The sequence below is a fragment of the Eschscholzia californica genome, unplaced genomic scaffold (genome assembly GCF_041429995.1).
Source record: "Eschscholzia californica isolate CP2 unplaced genomic scaffold, dmEscCali1.0.p SCAF_2, whole genome shotgun sequence".
NCBI lineage: Eukaryota > Viridiplantae > Streptophyta > Magnoliopsida > Ranunculales > Papaveraceae > Eschscholzia > Eschscholzia californica.
Window position 1 is genome coordinate 127,119 of NW_028238309.1, and position 20,589 is coordinate 147,707.

At 37.0% G+C, this 20,589-nt stretch overlaps 3 protein-coding genes across 3 annotated transcripts; 1 reads left to right on the top strand and 2 right to left on the bottom strand.

Moving 5' to 3' along the window:
* Positions 1 to 1,459: 1,459 nt before the first annotated feature.
* On the bottom strand, positions 1,460 to 3,641 carry LOC147554838 (uncharacterized). Its single transcript, XM_086663113.1, has 3 exons — positions 2,959 to 3,641; positions 2,526 to 2,693; positions 1,460 to 2,324 (listed from the first exon to the last, which is right to left on the bottom strand). Exons 1-3 carry the CDS (start codon positions 3,579 to 3,581, stop codon positions 1,778 to 1,780), a joined length of 1,338 nt encoding a protein of 445 aa, XP_086519239.1. The 5' UTR covers positions 3,582 to 3,641; the 3' UTR covers positions 1,460 to 1,777.
* Positions 3,642 to 6,550: 2,909 nt separating this feature from the next.
* On the bottom strand, positions 6,551 to 13,014 carry PFD3 (prefoldin 3). The gene is made up of 6 exons (XM_086663302.1): positions 11,205 to 13,014; positions 9,862 to 9,919; positions 9,083 to 9,154; positions 7,244 to 7,363; positions 7,050 to 7,151; positions 6,551 to 6,957 (listed from the first exon to the last, which is right to left on the bottom strand). Exons 1-6 carry the CDS (start codon positions 11,339 to 11,341, stop codon positions 6,874 to 6,876), a joined length of 573 nt encoding a protein of 190 aa, XP_086519428.1. The 5' UTR covers positions 11,342 to 13,014; the 3' UTR covers positions 6,551 to 6,873.
* Positions 13,015 to 13,587: 573 nt separating this feature from the next.
* On the top strand, positions 13,588 to 15,605 carry LOC147554840 (uncharacterized). The gene is made up of 2 exons (XM_086659853.1): positions 13,588 to 15,059; positions 15,362 to 15,605. Exons 1-2 carry the CDS (start codon positions 13,955 to 13,957, stop codon positions 15,394 to 15,396), a joined length of 1,140 nt encoding a protein of 379 aa, XP_086515979.1. The 5' UTR covers positions 13,588 to 13,954; the 3' UTR covers positions 15,397 to 15,605.
* Positions 15,606 to 20,589: the final 4,984 nt, after the last annotated feature.

Sequence of the window (20,589 nt, forward strand, 5' to 3'; positions counted from 1 at the left end):
CAAGTAAGAGTTTTTATTAAAGAACTTATATTCTATCTCTTCTTCCATATGAGTTTGAATGTGAGCATTCATTCCACAAATCTAACCTGATCTAATCTGGTAATGCTTATAACCCCATCTCTCTCTCTCACTTAGTAGCTAGGTAGGTGGTGGTGACAGGAGGAAACTTGTTTATAAGGTTATTATAAGTTTGACCTCTTGTAGCTCATCATCATCATCATCAAGGATTTGCAGTGGGAGTTAATGATGTCTACAAGCTGTAAGTGAATACATTACTCTTTTTTTTTTTTTTGGTTGAAAACAGTGAATACATTACTTATGGCACCATTCTTAGTCCCTGCTTGTTCCAATTCATATAGCTAGAGCTAATACTTGTCTAAATATGTACTATTCATCTAGCTTCTGTTTTTGTTGTTGTTGAAATCTCTACATCTATCTTCTTGTTTACACATTATTGTTTAACTATTCGACAGTCATGTGCCCTTTTTCCTATAATTCTACATTTATGTACAAATATGAATATGTTATATACTATATAAATTTGTATATACATAGCAGGCAGAATATGTGTGTGTATATATATATATGGGCAGAATATATGACAATGTGCTGCCAAAATTTAATATTCTCCATTATGTGTTTCATATCATCTATTATCAATTGATTCTCTGTTTTTTTTTTTACTAAAGTAGTAGTAGTAGTATATATATATATATATAGCATTGAAGCATAAGACCAACTTTTCAAGCAGATTAAGACAATGTCACATGGTCAATTAAGGAAAAATATTAACCCTCCAAAAGTATTAAAACTACTCACACTTTTCATATCCCTCTCTAGCTAGCTAGCTAGCTACCAATATCTATCACCATTCCTCTAACGAGCAAGATATCCACAGGCAAGTTCCTCCTATATCTCCCTAGCTAGCTACCATTATATGAATAAAAAATCATTCTATATATAATTAGTTAAGAAGCAACCAATTAAGTTGGGAAATTAACAAAGCCATTAACTTCATTCTATATATAATTAGTTAAGAAGCAACCAATTATGTTTGAAAGTAACAAACTAACAATGTTGGGTGGTGTTTTATAACTAGTACCTATCTATACACATAATATTTTAGAATACGATCTCATTTAGTTCCCAAAACGATTCCCCAAAAAAATCATCCCATGTTATAGTTTTTATGACAACTTCCTCGAAGAAGGAACAAAATCAAGTTCCCAATATTATTCTAAATGTCTAGTATTCCCTATAAATAACTAATGAGGGTTGATTCTCACATGTAAAAAGCTGAAAAAGTAAGAAGTAGTTTCAACCCTATTTTTCTTGATGAGGAAACCCTAGCTATCAACACTATCCACAATGAATTTGATGCAGATTCCTTGAAGCAAAATAACAAAGATATGAGACAAATATTGTAGCTAGGGAAACAATTAAGAACAAGAAGAAAAAAAAAAGGAACCCTAGATAGCTAATTAATATTGATCCAATAAGTTTGAGTGTATATATAGTAGTATCTCATCATCAACATAATAAGATAATACAAAAGAACATACCCAATCAGAGAAACTAGCTAGCTAGCTAGTACTTACTGTTTTAAGGGTTTGAGTTGATCAAGTGTATTTCTTTCTTTCATCATCATTTAATCCTTCTTCTCATCAGATGTATATACTAATGATCTTCATGATATATGTATAATAAGCAGTAAGAACAAACTAGCTAGCTAGCTAGAGCTCATATAATTATATATATATATATATATATGTTCTAGCTAGTTTTCTTTTGATCTAATCATATCTGAAGGAACAATGTCTTGAAGAAGACCATGATCTCTAATCAACGAATTAGAATAAGATGGCGAAGAAGCAGTGCAAAAACGTTTAGTCATGTCTACTTGAACAAAATGCCGACTAGGAGATGGTTGTGAAGTACTAGTACTACTAGTAGTACTAGTACTAAAACTCAAATGTGGTGGTGGTGGTAAGTTTTGGAAATTGCTACTCATCCATGGTACTAATGGTTGTTGTTGTTGGAAACGGTGGGTTTGTGTAATGTGCATGGCCATAGTGGGGCCGAAAGCAGCCGATGAAACCCCCCTTGGGAAGGTGCTTGTTGAATCTTGTACTAGTAGTCCACCGGTACCAGTGGAACTACGACTACTACTAGTACCTGCGGCTGATCCCCTTGGCATAATAATAGTAGGACTTGGGTGAATATGTTGACCTTCATATGTGGTGACGACGAAAGCTGAATCATTACAACATCTTTCAACTCTCTTCTTCACTCCACAATTAGAACTAGTGCAACGATAGTAACTCCTAAAAATAATGAAATTAAGATGATCATAAATTATAATTAGAGAGCTAGCCAAAATAATGAAATTAACATATATAATTAAGAGAATACCCAAAATTTGAAATCACAAGAAAAGATGATGATCTAGCTAGGGCTAGGAGGAGTTGTTGTTGTTAGAGAAAGAGTAGTATGATATTGATATGCATGGGTGAGTGGTGGGGTACCTCGGGAAAGGGCTGTTTTTGACAGCTTTTTGACCGTACTTCCTCCATCTGTAGCCATCTTCAAGATTATCAACTTGACTCTTTGTCATGAAAGCAAATCTCTCTTCTCTACTAATACTACTTTGTTGCCTTTTCTTCTTCTTGGGTTTCACCGCCACCACCACCAATCTAATTATCACATCACAAATAATTATGAGTAATTAATACCACCACAAATTAAAAACCCATACATATTTGGTGATCACTCACAAGTGGAGTAATCTTTTTTAGTCATGTAAAAAAGTGGCGAGGGGGCATATCTAGCTAGGGTTTCTTTCTTTCACCTAATTTATAAAATGATCAAAGTAATAATGAATAAAAATCAACAAGACAAAACCATAAACTAAGGAGCTATATATATATATAGAGAGAGAGGCCGGCCGGATCGACTTACTCTTTGTTAGAGTTATCTGCTACGACTAGGTCATCTTCTTCTAGTCCTCCCTGCTGCTGCTGCTGCTGCTTATCTGGTGGTGTTGGTGTTGGTGTTGGTAGGGGTACTAGTAGGTTATTTGATTGTTGATCAACAACAACAACAACAAGAGTAGATGAGTTATTTGTTTCGGTAGAGTGGGAAGAGATGGATGATGAGGAATTATTAGGTGTCGAGGGGGAGTTCAACACTACTACAAGCTGATCATGAGAAGAATACTTGTCCTGATCTGTAATTGAATAATTAGATGGTGGTGGTGGTTGGAAATCGAATAAGAATGAATCAGCAAAATGATGATCTTGATCTTCATCAGGTTGGAAGAAACCAAGTAAATCATCATCAGAAACACTAGAAATTTGTAGTCCTCCCAGCTTTTTATGATCATCATCATCTATATTATTATTATTATTATTGTTGTTGTCGTCGAATATGCCTACTCCTCTTGGTGATAGTGGGTAATCAAATTGATGATCTGCCACTTGTTGGAATAAAGATGATGATGTTGATTCCATCACCAAATTCTCCATCTCCATATCCATTGGTGGTGGTGGTGGTGGTGCTTGCTTCTTGTTCCTATCACCCATCTATCTATATATATGTATGAATCAAAGTTAATTAGCTACCCATTTAGTATTTGTAGCTCTAGCTAGCTAGACAATTTGGATATATATATATATGAATGAAAAAAAAAAGAACCAAAGACTAGTAGTAGTGAGTAAATGGGCTACTATAAGAAGACTAACTATTACCAGTAATATATACTCTACTTTTAATACTTAATATTGTAGTGTGACATAAGTGTATAAATAAAAGTAGCCAGATAGCTAGCTAGGGTTTACTAGTGGAGTATGTGTTATTTTGATGGTGGAGGAGGATTTTTGACGGGTAATGGGCGGTCAACCATAAGTAGGGGAAAGATGCATTAAAATGCACAAGAACATGTTTAATTGTCCCGACAAAGTCTTTCTTTCACTGGCAACCGGTCCTTCAAGTGTGTGTGAAAGAGCTTCTGTCTAACGTTCACCTATTTCGCCTCAATTCGATCCATTAAAAATGAGTCCTGCAAACAAATATAAATTGATTAAAAGTTAATCACTCCATCTGGTTGAAAAAATATTCTACATTTTAATTTTCGACTACAAACAAATGATTCAATTTTGTCAAGTCTTAAGCTTTAGTTGTTGTCGGTATTATCTTATTTTTACCCGTTAAGACTGCAGGTACGGAGTATTGTACTCGACGAAAGCTCAACGAGCCTACCGAGGAACTCTCGGTACTTTAATTTGAGCATACACCTATACTCTCACGTTCCAGACACTCTCGTGAGTGACAATGTGGAACTATCACACTCAACAAAGAGTCATCATTAAGACACAAATTAAGTCAAGATATTCAGTACACTCGTCATTTTCCCTTAAGAATATAAGTTTCTTTACTAAAATGTTAAATAATTATGGTTGAGAATGACGATAGAAGCAGAAGCAAAACCGGATGAAGCTGCTGATGATACCATAGAAAACTTCACGATCGTGTGACAATCGAAATATGTAAATTGAAATAATGCATACGCACGTAGTTAAAGATCCCTGATCTCGTAGACCTCGACTTACATCCATCGAAAAAGCAATGAAAGACTGTTGATCTTGACAGATGTCTTGATTCTTAGATATTCTAACAATGATTATCTTGAAGTTGTCTCAAAGGCACTCATAAAGTAGAAAGGACATTAAAACTATCTTAGAGGTCATTCTGAACTAACGTATATTTACACAAATCAATTAATGATGAATTTTCACCTCCACCAAATATATGTAACAATAGTACAACAAATGAGAAGGGTAACCCAATAACCAACAACACAATGTCTAGGTCTTTTTTAGTCATTGTCAATTTATTTGGATTTAAATGACCACAAACTTAACCATATTGATCTTTTGATTCTTGGTTTTTTGAATCAAATGAATTACACCCACAATGCCCTATGTACTTTTTAGGGTTTTGATATATTGAATAAAGAAGTATATATATATATATATATTAAGCACCCTTTCTTTTTTGTTCAATAAAAAAACCCCAAAAGTACTTGACTTTTATCAAGTGATCCTTTTTGTAACTATTAAGCTCTCAAAGTAGACTGCTAGACACAAAATTAAATAAACAATTTTCGTGCTCAACGTGGTTGATCAATGGTGTTTGGTTTGGAAAAGTTGATACACATTATTGTTTTAATATAACTTTTTTTTTTTTGATGAAGTGTTTTAATATAACTGGGTGGAAAAAGTAATGACCATCTATTAAACACGACCCCCTTCTCCTTTGATACTATGACCGGGTCTTTACATACTACAAGTTGTAATGGACGGAGGTTTTAAGAGGGACCCTCTAAACTAACTTAATCATCGTCGACAATACATTGAAGGGACAAAAATTGATTGTTTAAACCCTAATTGTATTCGTGAAGATGTGATGCAATGTCCTTAGGGTTTGTTTCAGACCATAAATTGCTTTGTGAAGCTTGTACACATGAGTTGGATAACCAGGATGATGAAATCTCGTGGTTGTTTCATGAATACCTCTTCTGTTAAATCACCATTCAGAAAGGCATTCTTACGTCCAATTGACAGACCGGCCAATCCTTTATCACAACAAGAGAGAGAACAATGTGAATGGTGGTCGGACAAACAATTGGGTTAAACCGTACATATACGGGATATGGTGTCCAATATGAAATACAGCTCTGGTAAATGCGCGTAAAATTGACACAGTTATATGGTATAGGGGGACGAGGTTGCTTGTAAATGACGCTCTGAAGATCTTTTTTATTATGATTTTGTAGGAGGAGGTGGTGGGGTTGTTGATACAGTGCTTCTTCTTCTTCTTCTACTTCTATAGTTTTTATTCGTAAAAGTGAGTGGTTTTTATTAATTAATAATAATAATTGTATTAATATAGAAAGTTGCTTCAACTTTAAGTTTCAGACAACAACTTGCATTAGAAACCAAAAGGAAGACTGTTTAATTTATAGAGGGCCAAACCCACCATCTTTTGACTGCCGGTCATCGTCCGGTTACAGTGTCAGTTGTTTGACCGTATAAAAGTCAAAGGACTGACCCTTGTTTTTGGGTTGTTAAGATTCGCCCCTTGCCCAACAACAACCCCACAAGTCCACACAACAAAGGTCAACTTGAACATAGATAGCCCCATAACCCCATTCACTTTCCAAGATGTGCCAACTGGTTGGATTATCGAGGCCCGTGGGCCCATCTTATTTCCTTTTGATCCAGTGGGAGATTTAAAGTCAAGAATAACTTAAATCCGACTCCGAATGAATGAGATATTATTTTCCTTCTTTTATAAACACAGGGATGTTGTGGTGGTGATTAAGTATACATATTATTAAGATTTAATTATTAAGTAGGACATCACAATCTAAAAGCAATCCCATTTGTATTGATTGTTGCAAATTTTCAAGTCTAATAGACTATTCTAAGGATATTAGCAGCCCCTTCTTCCTTCCTACAATAACTCAAAACATTTTATAGTTAGAATCTTCTAAATTGAAAGATCACACAAATAGATTAGGCCATAAAGTTAACAAAACAATCAAAATTGTAATCCGCGTCCTCCACAAGAAACTCAACCACATTAACTCGTACGACTTACACAAAGACCATCCATCATATGATATACGAATACAGACAAGTTTAGTTTTACTTTTCTAGCATCTTTTTTGGGATCTCAAAACTGATACTGAATCAAACTCTACTCCATTATCACCCCTTGTAGACGAACTAAGGAAGAAAAATAAGATCATTGTACATCTTAATCCTCTACCCATAACATATCATAAGAAGCCCGGCAAAGGATATTAGGTTTTCATGAGTCTTTCACGGCGGAGGTAGTAGCTTGCTTGGTTCGGCGTTGATGAACGTCCCAATTGTACACCCGGGCAATAGTTACCTGAATGAGCAGCATTTCATTAGCAAACTTAGTGTAAATTAGACGAACAAGTGAAGCAAAAGAAGGACGTGGGGTTTTAAAATTCAACATACTTGGGTTATAGTTGTTTGATCTCTTAGGAATTGAAGATCGGCAATCAGGACTTCTAAGCTTGCTTTAGCATTCTCAAGATTCTTCTGCAGAAGAGCACTTGCCTGCAAAAACCAATTATCACCTTCTCTTAATATTAACGAATGTGTTTGTTTAAGTTTTGCAGTACCGAACAAAAAAGTTTCGAAAGATGGACCTCGTCACATGTATACTCCAGCATCACGTTTGCTCCCAACCATAGACATACGGAGTCTGAATCATCAATTCGTGCCCTTGAATATATGCCTTCCGAAACTTCAAAATCAGCTATCAGCTCCTAAAACAAAAAAGATAGAACCAATAGAAAAGGTCGTCAGACCATTGACCAAAATCAATCACAGCTGAACCATATTGGGTCAGCTCGAGCTTTCAGCTTCATGACCAATAAGTCTCTATCTACTCTCGTCGTGCCGTAAAAGGAAATGGGTCCCGTGATCATGCCTTACAGAGCTAAAATTGATCTAATCCAAACTGAGGGAATATGAATATACGCCTTTTTCTTTTATAATATATGCCTGGTGTGGTCCACAGAATCAAACATACTGAAATATATGACTTTTTGGGGATAGCTCAGAATCACAGCTCCACCAGCATGTGATGTGATTCTCTATATAAAAGTTGGAAAAGTCAAACAACCAGCTTATGAGGATGAAAAAGAATTGTAGTTGTACGTTTTTGTCTTGATTTACCATCTAAAGTACTGATATTAGTGATCAAACAGAATATTATTTCCTCAGAATTATACACAATGATGCCTTTATTACTGTTTCGCCAATTTGGTCCCCAACTTCATTAATGAACTTTGAACAATTCATAAAAAGGAAATATGTGTAATGATGAACCAAAATATCATCTAATATCTACTATACATACCATATCTTACTGTTCATGTAAAAACCAAAAAAGTTTCAGTGCTATAAGTGGGAAAACAAGAAAAAGAAAGGAGCGTCTTGAATGTCTGACGTTGGTAGTTGGGCATAGAAAGTTAGCTTGTACATTCAGAAACTACACTTACGAGACCTGACACAATTTAGCTCATATATGTGAACTTTTTATATTTCTTATCATGTAGTTCATATTCGTAGCAGCAAAACGTTAGTTCTATAGGACTTTTGAGCTGCTTGCAGAGTGGTAGTTTGAAAATAATGAACAAAAAACGTGATTGGGTTCCAAAGTTTTCCTGGCAATCCACATGATTTACATAGGTTTCCTGGCAAACCATGTTTTTTCTTTCTTTTGTTTCGTCTTCTTTTTACACTTCCCAAGTATCAAAACCTAAAACTCCAGATCTCTTTGCAAATGTGATAATGCTCATTGAACACTTTCATAATTCATGACAGGACCAAATCAACCAGAATGAAAAAATAAGGTAATAGAAGATTAAACTCTGCAAGAAGGGTTTGATCACTTACACACAAACTATGTCTCCAGATGCATCTATTTTCAGAAATATGGGGTTAGCAATTAAGAAGATTATGTCATTTTTCTTAACAATGATGTGGTGTAGCCTTTGTTCATGTCTATGCAGTTAAACTCGGCCGAGTGACTCGAGACTCGGCTCGGGCTCGGGGGTAATCTAGCTGAGCTCGTCCGAGTTCCCAAATCTAGGGTTTTCCCGGGTGACTCGGCCGAGTTTTGGTCTGACCCGGCTGACTCGTGACTCAGAAACTCGGGATAAGGTATACGTACTTTGGGGATATAGGTCGTAACCTTGGTCCATCTGTGTCGGTTGCTAAGTTTTTGCGGGATAAGGTTTCACCTATGATGCTAATTACTAGTAAAAGAAAGAAAAGAATACAACAAAATCCAAATACGTAATATCAGAATTTACATGCTGTAAATTCAGATGTGCAGCAAGTGAATCACCTGACCTAGTCCTAATGTATATAGTATAACCACTCATGTACGTTTCTCCTAAGTAGTAAGTAAGCATCTTATCAAGAAAAGAAATCATCAAAGCAGTATCCAAACATGCAAAGTAATATAAACAACGAACCTCACCAGTACCCTTCTTAGCTTGCAGCGTGCCTACTATGTCCAAACACTTCTCAATGTCCGGAATTTTCGCCTGTTTTTCACAAGAAACAGGTAGAATTATCATCAGTACAAAGAGAGACAAGCTTCTAGATGGTACTAGAAGCATCAAAATATAATTACTTAAAAATGGGGCCAATGTGAAGGAGGTGAAGGTTTCTAATTGAATCATCTTCTCTTGTTTAGTTGTTGATACTAGCTCTCTTTTCCTCTTATATATTAACCTATAGAGAGGGGTTACCGAAACATTGATATTCGGTTTTTACATATATAAACATAATATGGTTTGGTGTCAAGGTGACAATTTTTGCTTGGTCCAGAACCATAAAAGAATTTAAGGATGCATCTTTTCTGGACATGGTAGTAAATTGGGATGCTTGGATGTTGTAACAAGCCCCTATACCTTTAAGTTTTTCTTTTTTCTTCTTTGTACAGTTTTCCCCTTTTAATATATATTCATTCAAATTCTAAAAGAAATTTTTTTTTGGACCCTTGGAAAAATTTAGGCAGGACCTGTTTGAGTTGAGACGATTGACAAAGACCTCGAGGGATTTTGAGCTCTACAAGTGTTTCAACTTATAATTGATATTTTGAGTCTAGTGGTAATGGCTCGGGTTTGTTCAAGCGTAATAGACCAAATAAACATCACATATTTAAACCCATGGCTATAAAAGTGTAGTAGGATTGAGATAATAAATCTAGCAAGTTCTTGCATTTGGAAACTCTAAAAAGAGAAAGCACCTGAAGATCCCGTTGCTGAGCAAGAAGTTTCATCTCAACCATCTTGTATTGTTGAAGCCTGCAAATGTCAATGTAATACATCAATTACAAACAGTTGAAAAGTATTAATGTTTAAGAAACGGTTGAGGCGTACACCTCGAGGCGCACCTCGAGCCGAGGCGTCTCGAGGCGTATATCTTTTGAACCAAAAAAAACGTAAGCATCTTCTGTGTAAGCATACGCCGATGGAAGTAGTGATGACGTAGATGATGACCACATCCTTGGGTGATGATCTCCTTTAGGAATTTATTAATGCATTGCATTAATATTAAGAAGAATAACTCTTTAGATTTTTTTTGTTTTGCTATTCACTATTATTTTTTAGTTGTTTGGCAACATTTAAGACTTTATATTGTGCTAGTAAAGTACAAACATGTAATGTTATGTTTTTACATAATTGATGTCATTTTCTTTACCAACTTGTTTCCGTATTATACGGATCGACGTGCGCCTCGAGGCACCGCTTCACCTTGTGGGAGCAAACTGCCTTGAGGCGTAAAAACGTATTTTAAATCCTTGAAAAGTAAGGACCTAAAATATTATTTCTTGTAGGATGGAAATAGATTAATTTTGCTTCATGTAAGTGTTGTTCTGATGAAATTGTTTAAAAGATGTAAAAAGAAGTATGCGATATCATATCCTTGACTTTGAGATGCTAAGAATATATTATAGAACTTTTTACCAAACTATATTCTGTTCGATCAAATTTTATCCTATATCACCTCTAGACTCTTCATAAAGCTACATGTTGTTGTCGTAACATATGTGTTATAAGATCCGTCTAGTTTCAAGTTTCATCATTTATTTCTTCGAAAACCACCAACGAACTGTAACAAGCTTCTCTTAGTTTGCGACTATTGGTAATTACATGCCAAAGCATCACAATAACTTGCTATAATCCTCCATTTAAGCTACTCATCACTCCCTCAAATAGTTCATTTATCTCTTTGTTTCCCACGAGTGCTTTCATCATTAGCATCTTGAATATAAGTTTTATCCTAAAACAGTCACCTTTAATTGATAGATACACACATTGTCGACTAGAACCCTAATTTCCACACAAATTCAAAAGGGAAAATGAAAGAATGACACCACCCCTCGTATGGAAAACTAGATTCAACCAGGAACTAATGGATCTCAATGCTAGATTAGTATAAAAAAAGATCAATACTTTAGATTACCCAGTTCACTGAAAGTAATTAATATTCACCAAAAACTCCCTAAACACAGAAAGCGCAAATTTAATCTATAAAAATAATGAATACCCATTGATCGAATCGGAGTAAAGGAGATCAAATACCAACCTTTCTTGAAGAAAAGCTAGGGAGGAGTTGACATCGAGTCCTGTTTGTGTTAGATAGGTTTGAACATCTGATACAAACGAAGCTCCTGGAATACCCCTCCGTTCCGAAACCGCAGATGATGAAGAAGATGTAGCCATTTTAGTCTCTACTAGAATGGGTTAGTCCAAGAGAGACACAGAGAGAAAGGGTTTAGAGAGAGAAAGTGAGGTTGTTGGCTGATCGATTTGGCTGACGATGGTGCCAATTACTTGAGTGAGGTTTCAGGGTTGTTAATACTGTCTTGAAGAAAGGGCCCATTTGCACTGGATCTTTTGTGGAGGCAGTTAGGCCCAAATAAGGCCCATCAACTAGAATTGACCCATTAAATGCTTGAAAGTTAATTGCATGTCTCGCTAACATTAGACACCCTTGTAGTCCACTTTGTAGTGCATATGGGTCCCAAATTCGATCCCATGGAAGTGCAAAAAAGACTTGAGTGCCGATCCCATGGAATTGAAGTTTCTTTGGGCTTTAGGGCAATCACTTCTGCAAAGTTTAAATTCGGCGTTTCATGTCGTGCTTATCACATCATATTAATGTATCAATATCTTTCTAATGGTTGTTGTAGTCAATATGCAGAACAAAAAAACATAAGACAATGCTTATAGCATCATTAAATATGTTTACAAATATGGGTTAGGTTTAAAATGAAACTCTAAAACCCAAAAGATTACAGTACTTTTATGAGTGACTAATCAAACCAAGTTACACAAAATATGAAACTTAACGAAGAATATAAAGAATGAAGTCAATCTTAATATTAAAAGAATTTAATTATAGTTCATAGTTATAGCGGAATCGTACAAGGCGTTAACCATAATCTGCATAATCTTCACTTGCGTTTCTAATGACACGATATAATCGGCTGTCTCTCTAAAAAGCCCATCAAGGCCCACGAAGTCTCCATTAGGCACAATCTTCTTTAGAGTTTTAACCTTCTTCATAATTCCATTATTCATGGGTCCTCTATAACCTCCTAGAATGGACCTCCTCCTCTTCATCAATATCCTTGTAATAGGCCTTATAGTAGTAGTAGTATTATTGAACCCATGTTGACTTCCATTAATCTTGCTCATGAGATCCTTTCCTTTCCTTGATCTTATCCTTCTCATGGGTTCATGAGATATCAACACTTTACTCCACAGAGAACCACTTGATGATGATTTGTTCTTAACCTTATTTTCGAAGACCATATTACTCTTTGAATTAAGGGAAAGAAGATCTTTTAGAGAATTTGCTCCCATTAGTATCAAGATAACTCAAAAAGAAAAACTCAATTATCTCTCTATGTTAGCTAAAAAACTAGATCAAATTTGCACGAAAAGATTTAGTTAAAGAGTGCTTTTATATCTTCTCAAAAATGTTTTGTTGTCCATAAATTGTTGGAGGATATGAAATAATATAAAAGTGGCTAAGATTAAGCCACACATGTAAATAGATGAAGATAAATGCTAACAAAAATATTAAGGTCCTTAATTAATTTCCTAGAATATATTTGGGACATCAAATTATGGGACCCAAGTCTTAAGTTCTAGGGCATGTTATCCATCTTAATACACATGCACTCACATGGATTTCCAACACCCACCTTTAGGGTCCTCTACTACTCCTAGAGCCTCTCTCTCTCTCCCTCTCTACCACCTCATCAATTAAGACACTCTGGATTATTCCTTCTCTTCTCCCTTCACAAATGCAATGAATATACTAAAGAAGTAATGGGATTATTGGCATGGGCTACTTTCATTACCTAGCTACTATAGGTTTAGCTCACATGGAAGTTGGAACCCATTCATGATCATATATTAAGATGATTAAGTTACTAGATACTTGTGTTGATGTTTGGATTAGCATAGGGTGGAAGTAAAATCTTAATTTATGTTTAGGATAAGGGTCATGTGATTATACATCATAGTTCATGAGCCACATATTTTCGTGTAAGGTCGACCAGCCAGGATCTTTGTGGTTTAATTAAAAAAATGTTTATATTAATTGTGGAACATGTTCTAACATGAATGAGTATTCAACTTATTAATTGATGTAGGGCGGAAAACTTAGCTGATTGATGAAGCAACCCCAACTCTAACAAATCGTTCATGCATCTTCTTTATTGAATAAATTAATCATAAACTAGAAATTCACAAGATATTGTTGGAAGGTCCACTCCACTCGGCCAAACCGAGTGGACTTGGTCCAAATAGGAATCCTACTACAACTAGGATTCCTTAGGTATTAGGATTATAGTTTAGATTAGTTTAGGATTAGTTTAGATAAGTTTTGATAACTTAAAACTCTTCATCATGTAAACCTATATAAGGAGATCATACACAATGTAATATACAAGTTGTAGTGTTAATAAACAAGGTATTTACCTATCTCTCTATCTCTCTCACAACAACAACAAGCTCACCGATCTTCATCTCTCGGCTTCAACCGAGACTGTCATCATCAACCCTCGGTTATAACCGAGAGCTCAACTCATCTCCCTCTCTCTCGGTTATACCCGAGCTTCATCACTCTCGGCCTCACCGAGAGTTGTCATACACTCTCTCGGTTATAGCCGAGACTAGCAACTCTCTCAATCTCCCTCTCGGTTATCAACCGAGAAGATCATCACTTTCACCTACACTCGGTCATACTCGAGTGAGTTTAATAATCAAAGGTTTAACCTTTTCACATGGTATAAGAGCCTTCAAATTTTTTTCTCTTGAATCATGACTACTCCCGAAACTTCGGAAACTTCTCAACTTCACACTAATCTCAATAGTGGGCCGTTTGATGTTCACCATTCGGATTCTCCTACTACTATCCTTATTACACCGCTTCTTACGGGTGATAATTACTCATCATGGTCTCGAGGTATGTCAAAAGCTTTAAGAGCAAAAGGCAAACTAGGTTTCGTAGACGGAAGCATCGATAAACCCACCGATCCTAATGAATTAGAACAATGGGGACGATGTAATGATCTCGTTTCTAGTTGGCTTATTAATTCGGTAGATCCACCTCTTCGATCTTCTATATTATATGATGAGACGGCATCCGATATATGGAAGAATCTTTTTGATCGATTCCATCAAACCAATGCTCCTAAAATCTTTCAATTAAAGAGAGCTATTTCTTGTCTCAAACAAGGGAATTTAGACGTTTCTACGTATTTTACACACCTCAAGGCTCTTCAAGATGAACTCAATTCCTTGCTAATCACCGAGCCTTGTATATGTGGACATGGTCGCTCTTTGGTTGAAAGAACCAACCAAGATAGAGCCATGGAATTTCTTCAAGGTCTTAATGACCGGTTCTCATCAATTCGGAGTCAAATTTTATTGATTGAACCCTTCCCTTCAATTCTTCGAATACATTCACTTATCAAGCAAGAAGAGGTTCAACAAAATCTCGTTACTCCTATGAATGTTGACTCAAACACTGCTGCCCTTGCCGTTGGTTCCAACGATTACTCACATAACCGATTCAACGGTTCCGATAAACAACGTACTAAACGTCCTCGACCCTTTTGCGAAAATTGCAAAATTCATGGACATGATGTTTCCTCATGCTACAAATTACATGGGTATCCACCCAACTATGGTCAACGTGGAAGAAACCGAACACGACAAGATGCCGTGACTGCCTCGGTTATGGACAACAATGGTTCGGCCATGAACCATATCAACAGTTCGGCCATGAACAATTCGAGGGTGCCTGCAGCGTCAACTTTTACTAATGAGCAATATCAAGGTATTTTAGCATTATTGGACCGAAATAGGCAACCAACCGACAACTCTACCGGCACCAACAAGGATCCCTTCATCAATCTCACAGGTAAGTACTCTTCTTCTTCTCATCCTCCATGGGTTATTGACTCGGGAGCGGCTAAACATATTTGTTCCAATCTTTCAAGATTCTCTTCTTATTCCCTTGCACCACCGGATTTATACGTCCGATTACCGGACGATTCCCGAGTCAAGGTTGATCATATTGGTACCATCTATTTTTCAAATAGATTTTATTTAAAGGATGTTCTTCACATCCCTTCTTTCCAATTTAATCTCATATCTATATCTCAGATTTCTAAATCACTTCGTTGTACCGTCCTATTTGACCGTGATTTGTGTCTTTTCCAGGACCGAAAAACGAAGACGGAGATTGGGCATGGTAGTCTTCATGACGACCTTTATTTCCTTCGCACGGAGCGTCCCATCCTTTCAGTTTCAAATCTAGTTCGAGATAATTCTAGTCATGAGTCTTTTGTTTTATGGCATTGCCGTCTTGGCCACCCTTCTTTTTCACGTTTTCAATATTTTAATTCTAGACTTCCATGTATGAATTTTAATTTTTTATCGAATAAAGTGCCGTGCGAATTATGTCCTCTTTCCAAACAAAGTCGCTTACCTTTTCCAAATAGTACTACTACTTCTTCACATATTTTTGACATAGTACATATGGATTTATGGGGTCCTTTTCCGGTTCCCTCCACCTCCGGGTGTCGTTATTTTTTGACCCTCGTTGACGACTTTTCACGTTGCACTTGGATATTTCTCATGAGTTCCAAATCGGACTCAAATACGTTAATTATGAATTTTTCTAATTACGTTAACACGCAATTCAATTGCAATATTAAGACAATTCGTTCGGATAACGGTTCCGAATTTATGAATAATTCTTTACAACATTGGTTTCTTGAAAAAGGAATTTCCCACCAACGTAGTTGTACCTATACACCTCAACAAAACGGAGTTGTTGAGCGCAAACACCGTCACATTCTTGAAGTGGCACGTTCTTTACGCCTTCAAGCTCATCTCCCGCTTTACTTTTGGGGAGAGTGCGTTCTAACCGCCGTCTATCTCATTAACAAGTTACCTACACCTATCCTTGATGGAAAATCACCTCATGAAGTCCTCATGGGTTCTCCTCCAAATCTTTCACACTTACGTGTATTCGGTTGTCTTTGTTACGCCCGAATCCCTTTGGTCAACACCAAGATGGACGCTCGTTCCTCCGCCGGTATCTTCCTTGGTTATCCTAATGGACAAAAGGGTTATCGAATTTATGATATCTCCACACGACGTATATATACTTCTCGTGATGTGACCTTTTTTGAAAATCGTTTCCCGATGTCATCCTAACCGACGGACAAACCGTCTAGCTCGCGTCCGACACCTTTCATCTCCATCGACGACGACGACACATTCGAGTTTCCGGCAACCGATAAAACTCAATCCATATCACCGCCGGACAGCAGCAGTTTCACCGATGAATCTACTGTTGCTGTTCCGGCGAGTCTGGATTCGGGACAGGGGGTGCCTTCAGACACCCCCGATGACCCGACTACAAGCCCTGTTCGCACAGGACCGTCTTCCCCATCAGGAGTGCCTTCAGCAGACCGTGATGGGGATCCCGTCTCTAGTGTGCCTCCAGCACAGTCTACTCCTCCGACGAGCAATGACTCCTCATTGCCGAACCCCTCATCCGACGACAAGAGCTCCGACACCGTCGTTGCCGATTCCGGCCGACCAGTCCGGTCCCGCCGCCCACCTAGTCACCTTGATGATTATGTGTGTTCCAATACAAGCACTATAAAATATCCTCTTGAAAACTACTTTTCCATTAATTCGTTTTCAAATTCTCATCAACAATTTCTCTCTTCGGTATTATCAACTACCGAACCAACCTCTTTCACTCAAGCAATGAAGTCCCCTCATTGGAAAGAGGCGATGGCCAAGGAAATCTCAGCCTTGGAAGAAAATAAAACCTGGACAATCACTGTTTTACCACCCGGTAAAAAGCCCATCGGTTGTAAATGGGTGTATAAAATTAAATTCAAATCCGATGGTTCTATAGAACGATATAAAGCCCGCTTAGTAGCCGAAGGCTACACCCAAATCGAGGGGTTGGATTATAATTAATGACACTTTTGCTCCAGTTGCTAAATTAGTAACCGTTCGTGTCCTTCTTTCAATTGCCGCCATTAAAGGTTGGAATCTCCATCAATTGGATGTCAATAACGCCTTTCTTCAAGGCGACCTCGATGAAGAGGTTTACATGAAATTACCCCCCGGTTTTTCATCTCAGGGGGAGTCTAAAGTATGTCGTCTCCATAAATCTCTTTATGGTCTCAAACAAGCCTCCCGGCAATGGTTTTTCAAATTTTCCTCCGTTCTCATCGAACGTGGCTTTTCTCAGTCTAAAAGTGACTATTCTCTTTTCACCTTTAGATCTCACTCCACTCAAATTTATGTCCTTGTCTATGTTGACGACATAATTATCACAGGAAATAATGATCATGCTATTTTCCAGTTAAAAATATTCCTAAATAAAGCTTTTTCACTAAAAGATCTGGGCCGTCTACAGTATTTCCTTGGTATCGAAGTATCTCGCTCATCACAAGGCATTTTTCTATGTCAAAGGAAATATGCTCTTGATATTTTGAAAGATTCTGGACTCACCGCTGCACGTCCTTCTGAGTTTCCCATGGAACAAAAACTCCGTCTCAGTCCCACCGACGGTACACCTTTACCAGATCCGTCAGTTTACCGTCGTCTCATAGGAAGATTACTTTATCTAACGGTTACACGGCCAGACATCACCTTCGCTGTAAACAACCTCAGTCAATTCATGCAAACACCTAGCCAAGTACACTTAGACGCAGCTCACCGCGTTCTACGATACTTGAAGGGTACTCTTGATAAAGGAGTTTTCTTATCCGCAGACAGCTCTCTCCATATTACAGGATACTGTGATTCAGCTTGGGCTGGCTGTCCTTCCACCCGTAGATCCACTACTGGATACTTCACAATGTTGGGATCCAGCCCTCTCTCCTGGAAATCAAAAAAGCAACCCACAGTTGCCAAATCTTCGGCAGAAGCAGAATATCGAGCTTTAGCCATCCTCACATGCGAATTACAATGGCTCAAGTATTTACTACTTGATTTTGGAATCGACCACTCTGACCCGATGACAGTTTACTGTGACAATCGGGCCGCTCTTCACATTGCTGATAATCCCGTCTTCCACGAACGTACAAAACACATTGAGATAGATTGCCACATCGTTCGTGAAAAGATTAAAGACAACGTCATTGCCACGCGCTTCACCAGTACAGAAAATCAGTTAGCGGATATCTTCACAAAGCCACTTGGGGCAGAACCGTTCAAGAACATAATTGGCAAGTTAGGCGTTACTTCCATTCCCGCTCTAACTTGAGGGGGAGTGTTGGAAGGTCCACTCCACTCGGCCAAACCGAGTGGACTTGGTCCAAATAGGAATCCTACTACAACTAGGATTCCTTAGGTATTAGGATTATAGTTTAGATTAGTTTAGGATTAGTTTAGATAAGTTTTGATAACTTAAAACTCTTCATCATGTAAACCTATATAAGGAGATCATACACAATGTAATATACAAGTTGTAGTGTTAATAAACAAGGTATTTACCTATCTCTCTATCTCTCTCACAACAACAACAAGCTCACCGATCTTCATCTCTCGGCTTCAACCGAGACTGTCATCATCAACCCTCGGTTATAACCGAGAGCTCAACTCATCTCCCTCTCTCTCGGTTATACCCGAGCTTCATCACTCTCGGCCTCACCGAGAGTTGTCATACACTCTCTCGGTTATAGCCGAGACTAGCAACTCTCTCAATCTCCCTCTCGGTTATCAACCGAGAAGATCATCACTTTCACCTACACTCGGTCATACTCGAGTGAGTTTAATAATCAAAGGTTTAACCTTTTCACATGCCCTTTTAAAAATTTATAATACAAATCTACCTGAGTATAATTCCCTTTGGTTAGGATGATAACATGTTTGCCGTTTCGAAAATAAAACCTAAATCTACTTACCAGAAATCCAGAATCCGCACAAGATCAATCTCACCCCTATATATACACACACACACACACACGAATACTAGTCTTCAAAAGTAATACTGTTATTAGGACATAACTGATAAGTTGAAGGCCAACAACCCATTGTCCTTCGAAAGGAAATGTGTTTTTTTGCATAATGTAGTTGAATTCCCCTTTAACCCAACTATCCAAAGTAAATGAGGAGATGGGCCAAGTCCTATTCTAAGTATAAGACTAGTAAGACAACAGCATCCCCCATCTATATATCTACTCATTCATATTCCAAAAATTCCCATGTAAATACAAATTTGCAACCTTATATTTATGGACTCCCCTTCTCTGTCCCTAAAGGAAGGACATGGGGTATTTAGGGGGTATCCTTGGCTAGAATGAGACATGAATGAATTTCACATGGAAGGGAAAAGTTTTCTTACATATAGAAAGCTAGTCTTAAAGATTTCCCACTTCTCCCAAATCTTAAAACAAGTACGTTAGATTTGATCTCATAAAAGAAAAAAAGTAGGTTAGATTTGGTTGGAAATATCAGACCTCATTTTACTCAAATTTATAAATAGTGTTTTTTGAGCTTATCCCTTTAAAATTAATTAGTAATTGAGTTTGTCCCCTTGAATTTAGAATTTTTGTCAAAACTACTAAGGACGTGTTTGACATGTAATAATAAAGTCATAAATTAAATAACATATAAACTAAATCAATATTTACTAATATATTCCCGACCAAATCAAACAATAAAGTAAAGTGGAATCTCTACTGGGAATTATATTGAAGAACAATTGCTCTTGATAATCACAATTATTTCACGTACGTCAAATATAACTTTTGTACTTTTGTCAATAATAGTAAGTCTAAGGGGGTAAACTCAATTACCTATCATTAAAGGGGGTAAACTCAATTACCTATCATTAAAGGGGGTAAACTCAATTACCAATTAGTGACGAGGGGGTAAGCTCAAAAAACCCTTATAAATAACATCATGTATTCACGAGGAATAACATCATTTGTTTTACTTGCACGTGAAGGTTCACAAAATTTATGAAGCACGTAAAAACTTACAAGATACCCTATCGTGGTGAACGAAAAATGAAAACTGACGTTTTCTTTTTGAGATAAACCAGAATTTCATTCATATAAGGAATATAATCCAACAAATTACTGGTTTTGATAGTTTTGAATCCTTTGAGTATAACATGAATTTACTAAAGTAAATAACAACACGAAACTCATAAAAGTAAAGACAACATGAAGGAAAAGGTGTGCAAGATTGCAAAAATAAAATAAAAAGACCCTAAAGATCACAAATTAAAGATCCTAAAGATCACGAAGGAGACCCTAAAGGTCGTGAATTTTATTATACTTAATTATATGTAATCAGGATTTGTGCCTTGATACTCGAGTAAGTTGAGAAATCCTAGCCGCACAAATTGCAGGCACTCGAATCCTTCTTCCTCGACCTTCAACTTTCGTATGACGATCTTTGGTTGA

Excerpts from the sequence above, each read along its gene's own strand:
- LOC147554838 (XM_086663113.1), bottom strand. The coding sequence starts at position 3,581 with ATGGGTGATAGGAACAAGAAGCAAGCACCACCACCACCACCACCAATG. Across the intron at positions 2,694-2,958 it reads GCAGATAACTCTAACAAAGA|ATTGGTGGTGGTGGCGGTGA; the intron begins GTAAGTCGATCC and ends TGTGATAATTAG. Across the intron at positions 2,325-2,525 it reads AAAAACAGCCCTTTCCCGAG|GAGTTACTATCGTTGCACTA; the intron begins GTACCCCACCAC and ends CATTATTTTTAG.
- PFD3 (XM_086663302.1), bottom strand. The coding sequence starts at position 11,341 with ATGGCTACATCTTCTTCATCATCTGCGGTTTCGGAACGGAGGGGTATT. Across the intron at positions 7,364-9,082 it reads CTAAGAAGGGTACTGGTGAG|GAGCTGATAGCTGATTTTGA; the intron begins GTTCGTTGTTTA and ends TTTTTGTTTTAG. Across the intron at positions 6,958-7,049 it reads ATCAAACAACTATAACCCAA|GTAACTATTGCCCGGGTGTA; the intron begins GTATGTTGAATT and ends CTGCTCATTCAG.
- LOC147554840 (XM_086659853.1), top strand. The coding sequence starts at position 13,955 with ATGACTACTCCCGAAACTTCGGAAACTTCTCAACTTCACACTAATCTC. Across the intron at positions 15,060-15,361 it reads TCCCTTCATCAATCTCACAG|GACCGAAAAACGAAGACGGA; the intron begins GTAAGTACTCTT and ends TGTCTTTTCCAG.